Source organism: Protopterus annectens, chromosome 8.part0 (assembly GCF_019279795.1).
Source record: "Protopterus annectens isolate FY-2018-M chromosome 8.part0, PAN1.0, whole genome shotgun sequence".
Lineage (NCBI taxonomy): Eukaryota > Metazoa > Chordata > Ceratodontiformes > Protopteridae > Protopterus > Protopterus annectens.
In genome coordinates this window covers 750,362,196-750,380,456 of record NC_056741.1, presented here as the reverse complement: position 1 = coordinate 750,380,456, position 18,261 = coordinate 750,362,196, and the positions used below count along the sequence as shown (strand labels likewise).

The 18,261-nt window shown below is 43.0% G+C and overlaps 1 protein-coding gene across 4 annotated transcripts in view; it reads left to right on the top strand.

The window, feature by feature from the left end:
* The window catches only part of CLK2 (CDC like kinase 2), a 747,936-nt gene that overhangs the window by 578,833 nt on the left and 150,842 nt on the right, over window positions 1–18,261 (top strand). For 2 of the 4 annotated variants that reach the window (XM_044080210.1, XM_044080211.1), the window contains exons 9-10: window positions 953–1,079; window positions 15,635–15,717. In XM_044080210.1, the coding sequence (XP_043936145.1) occupies window positions 953–1,079; window positions 15,635–15,717 (210 nt within the window). Of the gene's footprint in view, window positions 1–949; window positions 1,080–15,634; window positions 15,718–18,261 lie in introns of all 4 variants that reach the window. The other 2 variants (XM_044080208.1, XM_044080209.1) reach the window with 1 other exon arrangement.

The following is an 18,261-nucleotide window of genomic DNA, read 5'->3' as shown; positions in this document are numbered from 1 at the left end:
AACATAATTGACCTTATCCTAACTGGTGTGGATGAGACTTACTCTATCCCTTGCGTATCAGACTATAAAACTGTTTCCCTTGAAATAAAATTAAAACCAGAGGTATCAGCAGTCTCTGGCATCTTTAGAAACTTCTCTGTGGGGAAATGTGCTTCTAAGTGACACCCTTATAAGTTTCAAATCCTCCCAAATCTGTTAAGCTGCTGAGTATTCAGAAGCATACACCACTAACTTGTACCAGCATGTCAACAACTACATAGAAGCAGCTGTACCCTGTAGGAGCAAGTGTAAGGCTAACCCCAAAAACAAACCTCCCTGGTGAAATCACAATATAGACCAGCTTTACAGAAAAAGGAAGAGAATTGTAGCCAGATATCAGAACCCCATAGCAGGCTATACTTTGGAGTTTAATCAAAACCATTAAAGACAGGTTTGAGGCAAAGGTGGCCACGCAAGCAAAGGACAAACATAAAGCCTACTTTAGCTATGTTTGCAGCCTCAGGAGCTCTCTGCAGCACTTCTAGCGGTTTTTCGTTTGCATTTATTTTAATAGTGCACACAAAACATATCTTTGGCTGTTTTTCAGTATTGGAAGTGCATACGTTCATCATATTCACTTTGCTGTAGTGTGCTGAGCTGATTGTAAGTGACAATGTCTGCACCGGACATGAAAACATAGCAAACTTAATAGCCGATAAATTCAGCTTCAACTTCACCCTTTTTAAAGGGATAAATTTGGGGAGTGGTGTCCCACATCTAGATGCTTTCTGCAAAATGTAAACCATTATGATGGAAAATTTGCTGTTTACACACAGCCGTAAACCATAGGTCTTATTTTTGCCTAAATTAGGAGTGTGTGGTAGTTGGTTTGAGAACTTAATATTTTACTCTCTTGTGTAAAACATTTTATAATTCTGCATTTTTCTTTTCTCTTGTCCCTTCTTTAAAGAAGCAAGATGAACGAACAATTAAAAACACTGCTTTAAGGGTGGTGGACTTTGGGAGTGCCACATTTGACCATGAACATCATAGTACCATTGTCTCTACAAGACATTACAGAGCACCAGAGGTCATATTAGGTGAGTGGATAAGCATTGTAAGCTGGAATGAAATGTCCAAGTAGATGTGCAGGTGACCAAGGTCAAGGAAAATGTCACTGGCTGTAGAAGTTCTTAAAAATATTCAGCTACCAAGCCTTTTAGATGATGGTCATTAAATAGTTGTTGCAGTGGCCTAAGCTGTTTGGCACTTGTTTTGCCAAGGATCAGTTGACTGATCAGCTTCCAAAGCTTTAAGACACCTTCTCATACTCTTTAACTGCTTATATCCCAATGACAGTGGTATAAATACAGTGGTTAAGGTACCAAACTCTCAGAACTTTTTTGCCGTTGAAGCTTGCTCTTCCCATGCCTTTGAGAGATCGACTGACTACTGTTCTTTCTTGTGGAAATAATATGCATTTCTGTCATGACATGGAATGAGTGTCGGGATGGTTGATGGGTCTCTGTCTTAATTTCAAGTCCTTCCTTTTAGTCTAGTTAAGACACCAGATGTTCTTCATGTTTCACTGTTGCAGTCATCACATTTGGGTTATCTGCTTGCAGTAGCCCTCAGTCGGCCTGATTATCAAAGTCTTGGGTCCTGCGTCGGTTGCTGTCTCATCTTCCTTGACATCAGGTCGTCAGGGGTATAAAGCATGCAGCCGATGCCATTACACCAGTCTTTCTTGCCGTGCAGTGCCCGAAGCAGAAACAGTTCGCAAGTGCCAGTCGGCCAACTCCTGAAATTTTCGTTTTCAAGTTTCAGAACCGAAGTCTTCAACTAAAGCTTAGTACCCCGTTGGGGAAACTTTTTCTTGCTCTAAACCGATGTCACTAAAAGTCAATAATTGTATTTCTTGTGGAAAGCAAATACCTCATAAAGATTTTCATTCGTACTGTATTCCGTGCCTAGGCCCTGACCACGACGTACCTCGTTGTTGGTTTTGTGCCTTATTTAAACCACGAACTATTCATCGTCTGTATATTTTCGCTTCTAAATATTTTGGTGCTCGGTTCAATTATCCAGATATGTCTTCAGTAAGCCACTCAACTACCGACATTCCCAAAAACCGCAAAGATAAAGACAGAGACAGGCCGCCTAGGTCCAAAGCTGCCGACGATGCTTCTCCTAAGCTAAGTCACCAGTTCGCCGGTACTCAGGCACTTTCGCAACCCCTGATACCTGCTACTTCAGATTCGCAGGCCTCTACTGAGACCCATTCGGAGTCCAGTATGCCGCGAGATGCTTCGACTGTGGAACCTGTGGATGTCTCTACCTTGGACGAGTCCGGAGCCGCTGTGCAGGCACCGGCTTCTGAGGGTGTATTCAGGCCTACTGACTTCCATATTAAACCGACGCCATCTTCTTCAAGGCTTAAAACTTGAACCATGCCTAGGAAACCGATGACCAGACCGCATGGTCAGGCCTCTATGTCTAAAAAAACAAATGATAAGAATGGCTGAAGATCTTTTTACTTTAATCAGGGTAAGCCAACCTTCCCCCTCTACGAGACCTAGGACTGAATTTGCTTATGATACTTCTGACCAGGATTCTGAAATTTCTGTTTCCTCTGATGACCAGGATTTACCCTTATCCACCTATGAGGGTTCTGATGCAGAGGACTCTATTCCATCTGTTTCTCCCCCAGAGGATTTTTCTTTTGGTGAAACCTTGCATACTCTCAGGGAGCATTTTCACTGGGAAAGCCAGGATTACTCTGATTCTAAAAAGAGGCTTAGGCATTTCTTACTCCTGCCCCAACATAGGTCTTTAGCTATCCCTCCTGTACTGGACATTGTTGATGATGCCTTTTCAGAATCTGGCTTGGCCTGACTCTTTACCTCCTGCTCCCAGAAAACCTGATAGATATTACAGGGTTCCTGATTCTCACAAGTTTCTTTTTAAAAATCCTACTGTGGATCCTGAGACCATTTCACAGGGACCCAAGGGCATTAAGGCTATTACTGCTAAAAATCCTACCCCCTCTGATAGAGATTCCAGGGCCCTGGATAGATGGGGTAAGAAGGTATACACCTCTGCAACCTTGGCCATCAGGGCCTTAAATTGCCAGTTTCATATGTTAAAAGTATCAGCAGCATATTATTGGATTGCTTAAACAGAAAATGATGTTGATTCCTGATTGTGCTGAAAATAAAGATTTACAGGATTTAATGCATTCTGCTGAACAGGTTGGAAAACATACTTTGCAGTTTGGTTTTGATTCACTAGAGGCATCTTGCAATGCTGCTGTCACCAGTTCTGTAATTAGAAGGCATGTTTGGCTTAAGGAGCAATCTTTGCCAGATCATGTTAAAACTAAATTGCTGGATGCTCCCTTAAATCAGGACCACCTGTTTGTCAGCAAAGCAGAAGAGGTTCTTAAAAAGATGGAGGAAAAAGCTAAATCTATGCAAACTGTTAAAAGATTTCTTACAAGTGCAGCCTCCAAGATTTAGTAGGCATTGGCCCTTTCCTGCCTCTTCCAGGCCTTCTCAGTTCAAACCCAGAACCAGCAGAACAACCAAGCTTCAGTCCTAGGGTACGCACAGGACCAAGCAGTGGGGGGCTCCCACTTCCAAATCAGGTAGTAGTGAGACCCCCCCCCCCCCCATGGTAAACTGTCTCAATGACTTAACTTTAAATCTTCCAAGCACTTCTCAACTCACTGCTCTTTTAGGGGGGAAAGATTTGTCTGCAAGCAAAAAAACTGGGAACTCATTACCCAGGACAAATGGGTTTTAAACATAGTTTCCCAAGAATACAGATTTCACTTCCACATGTTACCAACCCCAAATGGTTGGCCAGATCTACCCCCAAATCAGTGGGCAGCGGCCTAAAAGCAAGTACTCTCTCTTTTAAGAGTAGAGGCTATTCAGACTGTACCAGAAGAGGAAAAGGGACAAGGTTTCTACTCAAGACTTTTCCTGGTACCCAGAAAAGACAACTCATGGCGCCCTATCCTGGACCTTTCTATCCTAAACATCTTTTTGATGATTCCAAAATTCAGGATGCTAACTCTTCACCAGTTGCTTCCCATGATAAGCAAAGATGCCAGGTTGGCAACACTAGATTTAAAGGAAGCCTACCTGCACATCCCAATCAGGGAATCTTGCAGAAGATACCTATGCTTCAAAGCAGGCTGCATGCACTATCAGTTCTCTGTACTGCCCTTTGGCTTATCTACTGCGCCCAGGGTATTCATAAACTGCCTAGCTCCAGTCATTGCATTTTGTAGGCAAAGAAATATTAAAATATACCCATATCTGGACGATTGTGTAATTCAGGCAGAAAGCCAGGACATGATTTTGAATCATCTGGCATTTGTACAGAAAGTGCTAACTTGTCTGGGGTACACCATAAACAAAAATAAATCACAGCTGGTGCCCTTCAACAAGTTGTAGTCCTGGGAGCAAGGTTGAACACAACTTCCCAGATGGCTTTCCTCATGCCAGAGAAACAAATTCATTTGACAACTTACTTCAAACTAGTGGCTACAAAAACCCTGCTATCTGCAAGGCAAATACTGCAAGCCTTTGGGATCATGGCCTCGTGCATTCTTCTAATTCCATATGCAAGACTGCATATGAGGAAACTACAGTGGTATCTAAAAAGCCTATGGTGTCAACATTCTCAGGATCTAGAAGCAATGATTCCTGTCATACCTTGCCTATGGTTAGAATTCCTTTGGTGGGCAGAGGCCTGCCACCAAAACAAGGGACTACCATTCACTCTACCCCCTGCCGCCCAAACCCTAACAGACGCATCAGACATGGGGGGGTCTCACCTGGCAGGGAGGTGCATTCAGGGCAAATGGAACCCAAGTCAAATGCACTTGCATATCAATCAAAAAGAAATGTTAGCTGTACAGTATGCTCTGACAGGCTTCAAGGACCGCATTCTTCCAGGGCAATTAATGGTAAAGACGGACAACACCACTGTATGTGGTACATAAACAAGCAGGGGGGGTATCCATTCCTACCCCCTCTGCAGACTAGCCATGGCTCTGTGGAACACAGCCTTGAGCTACCAAGTGCATCTACAGGCTCAATTCCTGCCAGGAAAACTAAATACACCGGCAGACGAACTAAGCAGAAATCTAATGGACCCACACAAGTGGAAACTGGAACCAAAGATTTTCAACATGTTGATAAACAAATGGGAGAGCCCAGATATAGACCTGTTTGCCTCCCCCCAGAACTACCAATTGGACAAATTCTGCACAAAGACTCCCCACAAACAAGCTTGGAAAGTGGATGCTCTGTCCTTCAGCTGGAAAAATCTATCAATTTATGCCTTTCCTCCTCTGCCTCTCCTCTCCAAAGTACTACTAAAGATCAAACAGGGCAAACCAAGGATGATACTGTTTGCACCAGACTGGCCACGCCAGCACTGGTACCCCCTCTTGCGCTGTGTGTCACAGGTAGCCCCATGGCACCTGCCTCAGACCCCTACCCTGCTGTCACAGCAGGGGAGCCAGATTCTGCACCCCCAGCTTCAAACACTGAACCTGGCAGTCTGGCTAATTACCTAATGTTCCCGTTACTATCCCTCAGTAAACAAGTGTTGGATGTCATTTTGAAGGCAAGGAGGCGTAGTGCTTGAAAATCTTATGCTGAAAAATGGAAAAGATTCTGTGCCTGGAACCAAACTCAAGGGATGGCCACAGCAGCACCAAATTTACCTCAGATTATTCAATACTTAACTGAGATGCTTCACAAGGGCCTTTCCTTTTCCTCCATCAAAATTCACAACTCAGCCATTTTAGCTCATTACAACACAGAACCACCCCTCTTTTGTCACCCACTGCTCAAGCAGTTTCTCAGAGGGGCCAAAAACTTAAGACCAGCCAGAAGAGCCCCAACTCCAGCCTGGGACCTGCCTCCTTTTGAGCCAGCTGCAAGTGCAGAGTTAAAATTCTTTTCTTGGAAAACAGCTTTCCTTTTAGCAATCACTTCAGCAAGAAGGGTATCTGAATTACAGGCCCTCATGGCAGTGGAGCCTTTATCATTTTTCATGCGGACCGGGTGTCCCTCAGGACCAATCCCTCTTTCATGTCCAAGGTGGTATCCAGTGTGGCTGTTAATCAATCCATTCATTTGCCAACCTTCTTTTCTAATCCACAGAATAAAGGGGAACGGATACTGTACTCCTTAGATGTGCACAGACAACTTAGATTTTACTTGGGCAGGACTAAACCTCAAAGGAAATCTGAACTGCTGGTGGCATTTGCTGCAGGGGCAGAGGGGAAGGCTACTTCAAAGCAAACGATTTCTAAATGAATAGGCCATTGCATTCATTTCTGCTATAAGCACCATGGAAAACCTATCCCACAGGGGATTAGACCCTATTCAACCAGGACTTCATCTACCTCTACAGCCTTTCTTAGGGGTGTCCCTACCAGAGACATCCTAGAAGCTGCTACCTGGAGTTCTGTACATACCTTCACAAAGCATTACCATTTGCCAATTTTCTCTAAATCCAGAGCTGCCTTTGCCACTGCAGTGTTGCAGAGCCTTATAGCTGCTCCTAATGCTATCTAAATTCCTCCTCCCATCCTTAGCTTTGGGAATCTACCCAAATGTGATGACTGCAACAGTGAAACATGAAGAACATAGTACAGTTGTAGAGGTGTAACCTTGTATATATAATTGCTTCCCATTGGGGGAGGCACCTGACATCTTGGGCAAGAAAAACTGATGTAATGGCGTCGGCTGCATGCTTTATACCCCCGACTACTTGACGTCACGGACGATGAGACAGCAACCGACGCAGGACCTAAGACTTTGATAATCAGGCAGAATGAGGGCTACTGCAAGCAGATAACCCAAATGTGATGACTGCAACAGTGAATACACTCAAACATCTACATTTATGGTAAGTGTCCACAACTGTACTTTTCTAGGTTCTAGTAACCATTTTTCTGTCATTCTATTCAGTAGAATGATGTGTCTGGGTCATTGCGTTTTGAATGTTCTCTTCCTAATCCAAAAGAAAAGGAAGTTGTACAGGAGGCTTTGGTCTTGACTCCAACTTCCTGTTTGTGTTGCCGGTCTGTGAGTAATTCTGCTGTAGCCATACAAGTTTCATTGGGCTGCTCATCAAGTTTGTCTCTGCCACATGTTGCTGCGACTTGCAAACTGCTAACAACTAAGAGGGAGGCACATCCTCTACTGCTGTTAGAGCTGGCTTCTTCTGACAAGGGAGAACCACTGTTTGCATCAGAGAAGGGAGCAGATGCTCATTTCCTGGGCCATTCTGAGGATCTTGATTCCTGGGGAAAGGAGTGTTCTTCAGTGCATCTTTTTTTCAGGGGGTGTTCCAGGAAAAGGAAGCATAAACTTCCTATTTTCCTAACCTATGTCCCTTTCAGCTGAGGCAGACAAAAATAATTATCGGGGCTTTGCTAAAGGTTTATTTAAATACTTTGTCATTACATTCTGAGCCCTACTGCATTCAAAAAGGAAACTATTTCCTTTTCTTTCAGATTCTGATCCTTAGTCTGCAGGACAGGAATTCAATTTAGAATACTTTCCTCAAGTTCCTACTACAAAGAATGTGGGGATTTCACTCAATTTTGTTTAGATTCAAGAACAAAAAGAATGTGCTGTGCCCCAGGAATAATGAACAACACACCATCTCTCTTTTGAGTTTAGTGCTTTTGTCTGTAGATGAACGACTAAGTCTAATTCAGTAAGTGATGGCCACAGCATATAATAACTGTGAACAGGTGTTAAAGAAGGCTAAGAAACTTACTACTAGAAAGTCATATATGGCTAAGTGGAAAAAGAAATTTCTAGTTGGTGCCAAAGTAAGAACCGAGATCATTTTAAAGCTTGGACACCTCTGGCTCCTATGTATTTTTGTGATTTATCCTCTGGCCTTTCCTTACTCTTGTGTCAAGCTTCACCATTCTGCCATCTCTGCTTTGTCTCCCCACATATTCTCCTTTTTACTTACAAATACAGCCACAGAAATACAGCAAAATCCGCAGGAATGTTGACTCAAAAAATAGTTTATTTTCTCTAGTGGCTCAGCGTCAAAGCCTTCAAAGAGTTTTTTACTCCTTGAAGGCTTTGAGGCCAAGGTGCTAGAGAAAATAAACTATTTCTTCTCAGCATTCCTATGGATTTTGCTGTTTTTTCTGTGGCTGTATTTGGATATTCCTGGTTCATATTCTCCTTTTTACCCTGCCTCAAATGAAATAGTTTTTGAAAGGGGTTTTACATATCCATCCACCTAAAAGATCGATGGCTGTTTCTTAGGATCTTAACTTTGTACTGGAGAAACTTGTATTTTTTTCCTGTTGAACTTGCTCATGAGGCTGATTTTGAAATTCTTTTATTGAAAAACAGTGTTGCTTTTTGGTCTGATATCTGCTTGAAGTGTATCTGAGTTACAAGCTGTTATGGTTCTTCAACCATATTCGTCTTTCACAAAGACAGGGTAGCATTAAGGCATGTCTTCATATCCCTCATTTTATGAAGGAGAAAGAATTCTGCACAGTCTGGCTGTTCACACTAAACTCAAATAGCACATTTGAACTCATGAGGATTTTTGTTTTGTCAACCAGCTGATGTTCATCGTGTTACACTGCTGCAGCCATTACAATTGGGTTATCCTGCCGTCAGGCAGTCCCGCAGTCGGCCTGAGTTCCAAAGTCTTGGTCCGGCGTCGGTTGCTGTCGCTTCTTCCTTGACGTCAGTGCGCCACGGGTATATAAGATGCACCGACGCCATTTTCTTCAGTCTTTCTTGCCGCGCGGTGCCCAAAGCAGAAGCAGTTCGCAAGTGCCGGTCGGCCGACTCCTGAGATTTTCGAAGTCGAATTTCAGATCTGAAGTCTTCAATAAAGCTAAGTACCCCGTTGGGGAAACTTTTTTCTTGCCTCAGACCGATGTCAGAAAAAGTTAATAATTGCATTTCTTGTGGGAATACAAGTTGCACCCGACGCCATTTTATTCAGTCTTTCTTGCCGCGCGGTGCCCAAAGCAGAAGCCGTTCGCAAGTGCCGGTCGGCCGACTCCTGAGATTTTCGAAGTCGAATTTCAGATCCGAAGTCTTCAATAAAGCTAAGTACCCCGTTGGGGAAACTTTTTTCTTGCTTCAGACCGATGTCAGAAAAAGTTAATTGCATTTCTTGTGGGAAGCAAATACCTCATAAGGACTTCCACTCTTACTGTATTCCATGCCTAGGCCCTGATCACGACGTCACTAGTCGGTTTTGTGCTAGATTTAACAAACGCACTATAAACAGACGTTTTGATTTTGCTTTGCACTACTTTGGCCGAAGGTTCAATTATACGATGCCGTCGGATCAGCCGACGACCTCAATACTGAAAAAACACAAAGACAAGGGTAAAGACAGGCATCCGAGGTCCAAAACCGACAAAAATTCTTCTAGGCCAGTCGCCGGTTCTCAGTGAGGCGCTTTCACAGCCCCTGACACCCGCTACCTCAGAGCCACAGGCCGCTCCCGACTCCCACGTGGAGACATCTAGGCCTCTGGAAACTCAAGGTATTGGGCCTATGGAAACTAATCCCTCAGATGGGTCCGGAGCCGCTGAGCAGGCATCGGCTTCTGAGGGTGTTTTCAGACCTTCTCATCTTACCATTAAGACAACAGCCAAGACAAAGGTACCATTAAAGACAAAGAAACAAGTACAGCATTCTCCTGGACAGTCCTCCCTGCCTAAGAAACAGATGCTCAAAATGGCCGAAGACCTCATTACTCTAATCAGGGGTTCCCATCCCCCTCCTGAGAAAAGGCCTAGGCAGGATACAGACTATGACTCCTCTGATCAGGTTTCCATTTCCTCTGATTCCTCTTCAGACCAGGGATACTCTCTTACCCCCCTATGAGGACTCTGATGCTGAAGAATCTATCCCTTTAGCCTCTCCTCCTGAAGATTATTCTTTTGGGGAAACTTTACATACCATGAGGGAGCATTTCCATTGGGAAAGTCAGGATTACTCAGAATCCAAGAAAAGGCTCAGGGATTTCCTCTTATTGCCTCAGCACAGGCCCCTGGCTATTCCGCCTGTGCTAGATATTGTGGATGATGTGTTCTCCGAATCCAGTTTATCTCCTGACTCTTTGCCCCCTGCTCCAGCCAAGCCAGATAGGTATTACAGAGTCCCTGACTCTCACAAGTTTCTTTACAAAAACCCTTTTGCTGATCCAGAAACTATTTCCCAGGGTCCAAAAGGGATTAGGGCTTCCATTGCAAAAAATCCAGTACTCTCTGACAGAGATTCCAGAGCTGTGGATAGATGGGGGAAGAAAGTATACACTTCTGCAACTTTAGCAGTAAGAGCTTTAAATTGCCAGTTTCACATGCTTAAGTACCAACAATATTTAATAGCTCAGTTAAAACAGAAAATGCTTGCAAGCTCAGAAGCTCCTGATTGTAAAGAAATGCAGGATTTATTGCATGCAGTTGAACAGGTGGGAAAGCATACTCTGCAATGTGGTTTTGATTCTTTAGATGCCTCTTGTAGAGCCGCAGTTACAGGTTCTGTGATTCGAAGACATGCTTGGTTAAAAGAACAAAGTTTACCTGATCATGTTAAGGCAAACTTATTGGATGCTCCTGTACAGCATGATACTTTGTTTGGTGTTAAGGCAGAAGAGGTGTTAAATAATTGTTGGATAAAGCTAAATCTATGCAAACAGTCAAGGATTTCTTACAGGTACAGCCACCTCGGTTTAGCAGAAATTGGCCAACAAAGAATTGGTCCTTTCCAGTGTCAGACAAGCCACAGAGAGGCAGATACAGATGCCCAAGGGGCAGATCTCAACCCCAAGGCTCAAACAGACAGCGACAGTGGGGCACCTCAACCCCAAAAGGTGGTGAGGACAAGTCTCAGCCTTACAGGAAACAGTCACAATGACTTTCCCCTTTGTACGCCAAGCATGTCCCTTTTGAAGCCCCCTTAGGGGAAAAACTAGCATTTTTTTCTCAAAACTGGCAAACAATCACCCAAGACAAATGGGTCCTGAATATTGTGTCTCAAGGTTACAGATTCCACTTTCATACGTTACCAAGGCTAAAAGGAATGCCAGACCTGCCACAAAATCAATGGGTAGAGGCACAAAAACAAATTTCAGCCCTCATGGACATGAGAGCTATTCAAAAAGTACCACAACAGGAACAAGGGCAAGGATTTTACTCAAGACTCTTCCTGGTCCCCAGAAAGGACAAGGCCTGGAGGCCCATACTAGACCTTTCAATTCTGAATACTTACCTGGATATTCCAAAATTCAAAATGTTGACATTACAGCAGCTTCTGCCCATGCTGTGCAAAAAGGCTTGGCTTGTTACTCTGGACCTCAGAGGCATACCTGCATGTCCCTATCAGACAAAATTGCAGAAGATACCTCAGATTCAAAGCTGGTACAATGCACTACCAATTCTCTGCACTGCCCTTTGGCTTATCTACTGCACCCAGGGTCTTCACAAAGTGCCTGGCACCAGTAATTGCATTTTGCAGACAAAAAGGAATTCAAATATATCCATACCTGGACGACTGCCTCATTCAAGCAGAGACAAAGGACATTCTTCTACAGCATCTGGCGTTTGTAAAAAGGTTGCTAATTTCTCTAGGGTACACAGTAAACGAAAAGAAGTCAAAACTAGTGCCCTCGCAACAGATTATATTCCTGGGTGCCAGCTTAAATACAACAGCCCAGATGGCTTACCTCATGCCAGACAAACAAGTTCAACTAACTCAATATTTTCAATTACTAGCAAGAAAGTCCCATCTCCCTGCAAGAAAAATTCTGCAGGCCCTGGCATTCATGGCATCCTGCATACTACTAATACCATATGCCAGACTGCATATGAGGAAATTACAATGGTACCTGAAATGTGTTTGGACTCAACGCTCTCACAGTTTAGAAGTAGTAATACCAATGATTCCCTGCCTACAACAGGAGTTTTGATGGTGGGCACAGGCATGTCACCTAAACAAGGGTCAGCCTTTTACCCAACCCACAGCCAGGCAAACTCTAACAACAGATGCTTCGGATTACACCTGGGGAGCACACATGGCAGGAAAATGCATTCAGGGCAAGTGGACCACAGACCAGATGCATCTTCACGTCAATCAAAAAGAGATGTTGGCTGTTCAAAATGCCCTAACAGCTTTCAATGACCTTCTACATCCAGGACAATTATTACTAAAGACAGGCAACACCACAGTAATGTGGTACATAAACAAGCAAAGGGGCACTCATTCTTATCCCCTATGCAGGCAAGCTATGACCTTGTGGAACACAGCTCTAACGTATCAAGTTCACCTGCAAGCACAATTCCTGCCAGGAAAGAAAAATACTCTGGCAGATGATCTAAGCAGAAATATCATGGACCCTCACGAATGGAAATTGAATCCACAAATCTTCAGCATGGTAATGCAAAAATGGGGATGCCCAGACATAGATCTTTTTGCCTCCCCACTGAATTGCCAACTACAAAACTTCTGCACAAGGACTTATCACAAACAAGCATGGAAAGTGGATGCTCTTCTGTTCAGCTGGAAAAACCTAAAGGTTTATGCCTTCCCACCACTATCTCTCCTTTCAAAGGTGCTCCTAAAAGCCAGACAAGAAAAACCACAGATGATCCTGATTGCTCCAGACTGGCCACGCCAGCACTGGTACCCTATCTTAAGGAACTTGGCTCAAGGCCCACCATGGATTTTGCCTCAAATTCCACACCTTCTGACTCAACAAAACAATCAGATCCTGCACGGTCAGCTCAAAACCCTAAACCTGGCTGCATGGCAGATACATTAGTCAATCAGGCAACACCTCTCTCTAAAGCTGTTATGGATGTCATTTTGGAGGCCAGGAGGCCTAGCACCAGGAAAGCTTATTCAGAAAAATGGAAAAGATTCTGCGCCTGAAACCAGGCTCAAAACCTTGACCCTCTTGTTCCAAACATTCCTCAGATTTTACAATACTTAACTGAGATGCTGGACAGAGGCCTATCCTTCTCATCAATTAAGATCCACGCCTCTGCCATTTCAGCACATTACAACACGGATCCTCCTTTATTCTCTCATCCCTTGTTAAAGCAGTACCTCAGAGGGGCTAAAAACATAAGACCGAACCCGGAGAGCACCAACACCAACTTGGGACCTCAACTTCGTTTTGGAAAAACTGACACGAACCCGGAGAGCACCAACACCAACTTGGGACCTCAACTTCGTTTTGGAAAAACTGACACTACCACCTTTTGAGCCAGCCAATACAACCGATCTAAAATATTTATCATGGAAAACAGCTCTGCTCCTGGCAGTAACTTCAGCACGAAGAGTCTCAGAGCTACAGGCACTAATGGCAGTGGAACCTTTTATAATTTTTCATCAGGACAGGGTATCTTTAAGGACAAACCCTACCTTTATGCCAAAGGTGGTATCTAGTGTGGTTCTTAACCAAACCATCCATTTGCCAACTTTTTATCCAAACCCCCAGAATAAAGGGGAGAAACTTCTGCATTCTTTGGACATACACAGGCAGCTACGCTTCTACTTGGACAAAACAAAGGCTTTCAGGAAAACTGAGCAAATGCTGCAGGATCACAGGGCAAGGCTATCTCAAAGCAGACTATGTCCAAATGGATAGGACACTGTATTCGGTACTGCTACATGCAACATGGAAAATCAGTCCCAAATAACATTAGGCCACATTCCACCCGGGCAACAGCCACTTCAACAGCCTTTCTCAGAGGAGTACCTACCAAGGAAATTTTGGAGGCTGCAACTTGGAGTTCAGTGCACACCTTTACCAAACATTACCACCTGCCGCTTTACTCTAAATCCAGAGCAGGCTTTGCCACTGCAGTTCTGCAGGGCCTCATAGCCAAGCCTAACTCTTTATAGACCAGCCACCCAACCTCAGCTTTGGGATTCTACCCAAGTGTAATGACTGCAGCAGTGTAACACGATGAACATAGTACAGTTTTGTACCTACCAAAAATGTAGATGTTCGAGTGTTCACACTGCTGCAGTCCAGGTTACCCTCCTTCCATCCCCTCTGAACTAGCTGGACTTATCTATACCTTTCTATCCTATACAACCTTTGGGGTGTATTTGCTGGTAACTGAAGCTATTGTTTCTATTTTACATGTATACTTTTGATTAGCAATATGTATTGCCTTCCTACTTGGGGGCACCTGACATCTGGGGCAAGAAAAACTGAAGAAAATGGCGTCGGGTGCACCTTGTTATACCCCTGGCGCACTGACGTCAGGGAAGAAGCGACAGCATCCGACGCCGGACCAAGACTTTGGAACTCAGGCCGACTGCGGGACCGCCTGATGGCAGGATAACCCAAGTGTAATGACTGCAGCAGTGTGAACACTCGAACGTCTACATTTATGATAGGTACAAAACTGTACTTTTATTTCTTTGGAACGTAAAAAGGGACAAATCAGTGCCAAAACAGACTGTTTCTAAATGATCATATTGTGTTAATTACATTCTTCAAAACATCATAAGACACTTCTAGACAATGTTAAAGCCCACTCTACAAGGGCTTTGGCAACTTCTTTGGTGTTTAAGAAAATGGATAAACTCCAGAAATGTTCTAAATGCAACAACTTTGTCTTATGTGCACCCACTTACCAAACAGTACAAGCTGAATTCTTTCTTCTAAGTCCAGGGCGGGCTTTGCCACAGCTATTCTGCAAGGGTTCCTGCACCCTGATCCTTCCTCTTGCTCCCCCCTTTTCCTTTTGAGCTCTATTATTCATCCCATATATCTTAGGCCACTGCAACAATGATGTAATAATGATGAACAATAGTACATATGCTTGTATACGTTACTGTTGCTGTACAAACACCTTCTTCCCTTCCTTCCTCATTCTTTTTGTTGTCTTTGTCAGTGTTTTGTTGTGATTTTTTTGTCCCCCATTCCTTTCTTCTTCTAATACATACCTACCTACCTACCTGGCAGGACTGTAGCCTCCTTTTCTCTGAGGCTGAAAAGCTCTGAGTTTGGCACCCTAACCATTATCTTTAAACTGCTGTCATCAAGCTCTGCAGTGGTTAGGGTGTGTGAAGGTGCTCTAATGGTTTGAAAGCTGGCCATCATCTGATCCTTGGCAAGATACGTCTCGTAGCTTAGGCTACTGCAACAGCGATCTGTTCAAACATCTGTTTTTGTGATATGTTTAAATACACAACTGTACTTGGCAGAATATGCTGCCTCATCAGAATGTCAGCTGTATGTAGAACTGCAGTATCTTATAGAAGGTGTTCAGATGTGGCCTTGTCTAATTTTTATTTCTAGCTTTTAGTAAAATTAATTGCTAGTTCAGATGATTTCAAGTTATATGAGTGTACATTATTTAGAGCTTGCTTTTAAGTGAGTGGTATGTTTTTGACCCTGCAAGTAACATGCTTCGTTGTGAGAAACATTTCTATGGTGTAGATTCTGTAGGTATAGAGTTGGTGGTTGTACTTGAGCAGTACAGTGCTTTGTGGATTGTCAGTGATAGAAAAGTAAAGTTACTTAGAAATGTTTGATGTGATGTGTATTTTGTAAGCACTGTTGTACTAATATTTTTTTCTCTGATTTCTATGTATCCCAGAGTTGAATTGGTCTCAGCCTTGTGATGTGTGGAGCATTGGTTGCATCATATTTGAGTATTACGTTGGATTTACATTATTTCAGGTAAAATATTTTGTTTTAGCTAGTCTAGTGTTTTTTAGTGAGTAATAATAGTAGTGGTATTGAGCTCAAGTCCTTGATCAATAAAAACAAAAACTTTACCATTACTAAAGGTCATGGCCTCAACCCCTTCCCACAATGCACCAACTACACACCTCTGATTTTGTTTGCCGCTTTTCTCGAAAGATGTGGTCAACATGAACTCTCATTCATTTTAGATGTGTTTTTTTCTGCACATTTTCTTTTGATATACATATGCATACATATGTGTGTATATAGATATATGTGTTTCCCTCCTTTTATACTGCGTAATTCTTTTATACCATTGTTGGTAATATTCTTCCCCTTTTTGCTATATTATCTATTTTATAGTGTACACATCTGTGTAATTCTACTTATGGTATTCCTCTCCTGTTTTACACACACACACACACACACACACACACACACACGTATACAGTGGATATAAAAAGTGTACCCACCCCTGGTAAAATGCCAGGTTTTTGTGATATAAAAAAATTAGACCACAGTAAATCATTTCAAAACTTTTCCCACCTTTAATGTGACCTATAACCTGTACAATCCAGTTGAAAAACAAACAAATCTGTTAGGGGAAAAAATATAAAAAAATAAAAGTACAATAAGCTGGTTGCGTAAGTGTGCACACCCTTAAACTAATACTTTGTTGAAGCGCCTTTTGATTTAATTACAGCATTTGGTCTTCTTGGGTACACACCTGCCATCAATGAAAGAGACTCTGATTACCCCCAATAAAGTTCAGCTGTCCTAGTAGGATTTTCCTGACATTTACTCAGTTGCCTGCTACAGCAAAAGCCATGGTTCACAGAGAGATTACAAAGCATCAAAGGGATCTCATTGTTGAATGGTATCAGTCAGGAGAAGGGTACAAAAAAATTTCCACAGCATTGGATATACCATGGAACACTGTGAAGACAGTCATCAAAAAGTGGAGAAAATATGAGACAACAGTGACGTTGCAAAGAACTGGACATCCCTCCAAAATTGATGAAATGACAAGACGAAAACTGGTTAGGGAGGCTGCCAAGAGACCTACAGCAACACTGAAGGAGCTGCAGGAATTTCTGGCAAGTACTATTTGAGTACTACATGTGACAGTAATCACCCGTATCCTCCAACAAAGTATTTAAGGGTGTGCACACTTATACAACCAGCTTATTGTACGTTTTTTATTTTTTATATTTTTCCACTAACAGATTTGTTTTTCAATTGAACTGTACAGGTTATAGGTTACATTAAAGGTGGGAAAAGTTTTGAAAAGATTTACTGTGGTCTCGTTTTTTTATATAAGAGGGGGTTGTACACTTTTTAAATATATATATATATATATATATATATATATATATATATATATATATATATATATGTAATGTGTGTGTATAAACAACCCTCCCTTCTATTTTTTCTTTAAAGTTGTGTCTAACAAAGGGCCTGCCGACTTCAGAAAATGTTAGATGTGTGAGCAATAAACTACCCTTATCTGATACCCATCCTTCATGTGTCTATTGTTAAGGCCCACAACATTTACAGGAGGATTGTGTGATCTGGATCTGCAAAAATTTCAGTCCAATCCAAGGGCCTTAGCAGGTAGGAAAAATAAACTGATATTAAAAGGTTTGCTTCCATCCTTGTTAGGAGAGGCTGTCTCTGGGGCCCAGTTCCTTAAAATGAAAATTAAGTAGACCTTGGTAAGTGTCCAAGGCCATCTACATCTTCCGTTTCTTTGGAGCCGCCAAATTAAAAATCTAAACTGGATCCAAAATCTGCTTAGGTCCTCTTTCCTTTGGATCCGACGAGAAAATCTTCAGATCCAAGCTGTTCAGACATGAAGATTCTACCGAGAACAAGATATTCTTCAAAGTTGGATTCAGTTCCTTCTAGGGTTCCCCTCTCCCTTCCTGGAGAGACACCATTCAAGATCACTATCCCTTGCCTCATCTTATCCTTCCAGGAGACAGACTGAGGAAGATGTGGACAAGGATGATGGGGAAGTTGTTCTTGGCGCAGATTCAAATGGGTGTTCTCCCGACTCCTACCCCCTCGGGTCAGGGAGCCCGTCCATCTCTTACACCACCATTGTCTACTCATTCTCTTATCCAAGCGGTTGTTTGAGTCCCTGGATCCAATCCTTCCATATTCATCAAAGCTCCGATCCGAATATACCTTTATCTTCGGATCTGAAGACTTCTCTGAGTGCACCAGCCCTGACTTGTTTGGATCCGGATGACTCTTGGAGCCAAAAATGCCTTGTTGGGTCTGAGGCATTGGGGTCAACTTCAAGGTTTTCGGAGCTGTCTCTGCCCCTTGGAGATTTGGCATCATATAGCTTGGCTCTGGCATCCACCTCTAGGGGGGATTGCTCTCTGGGCAGAGGGGGAGGCAGTGATCCAGAAGCATGTCTTCTTGGAGCCGCTGTCTTCTTTCTCTCCAGAGCGGTCTGCTTTTGAGTTAGTGAAGAGAGTGTTTTCTCTTCAGATAGGATTGACGGATCCAGCTCCAATCCAGTTC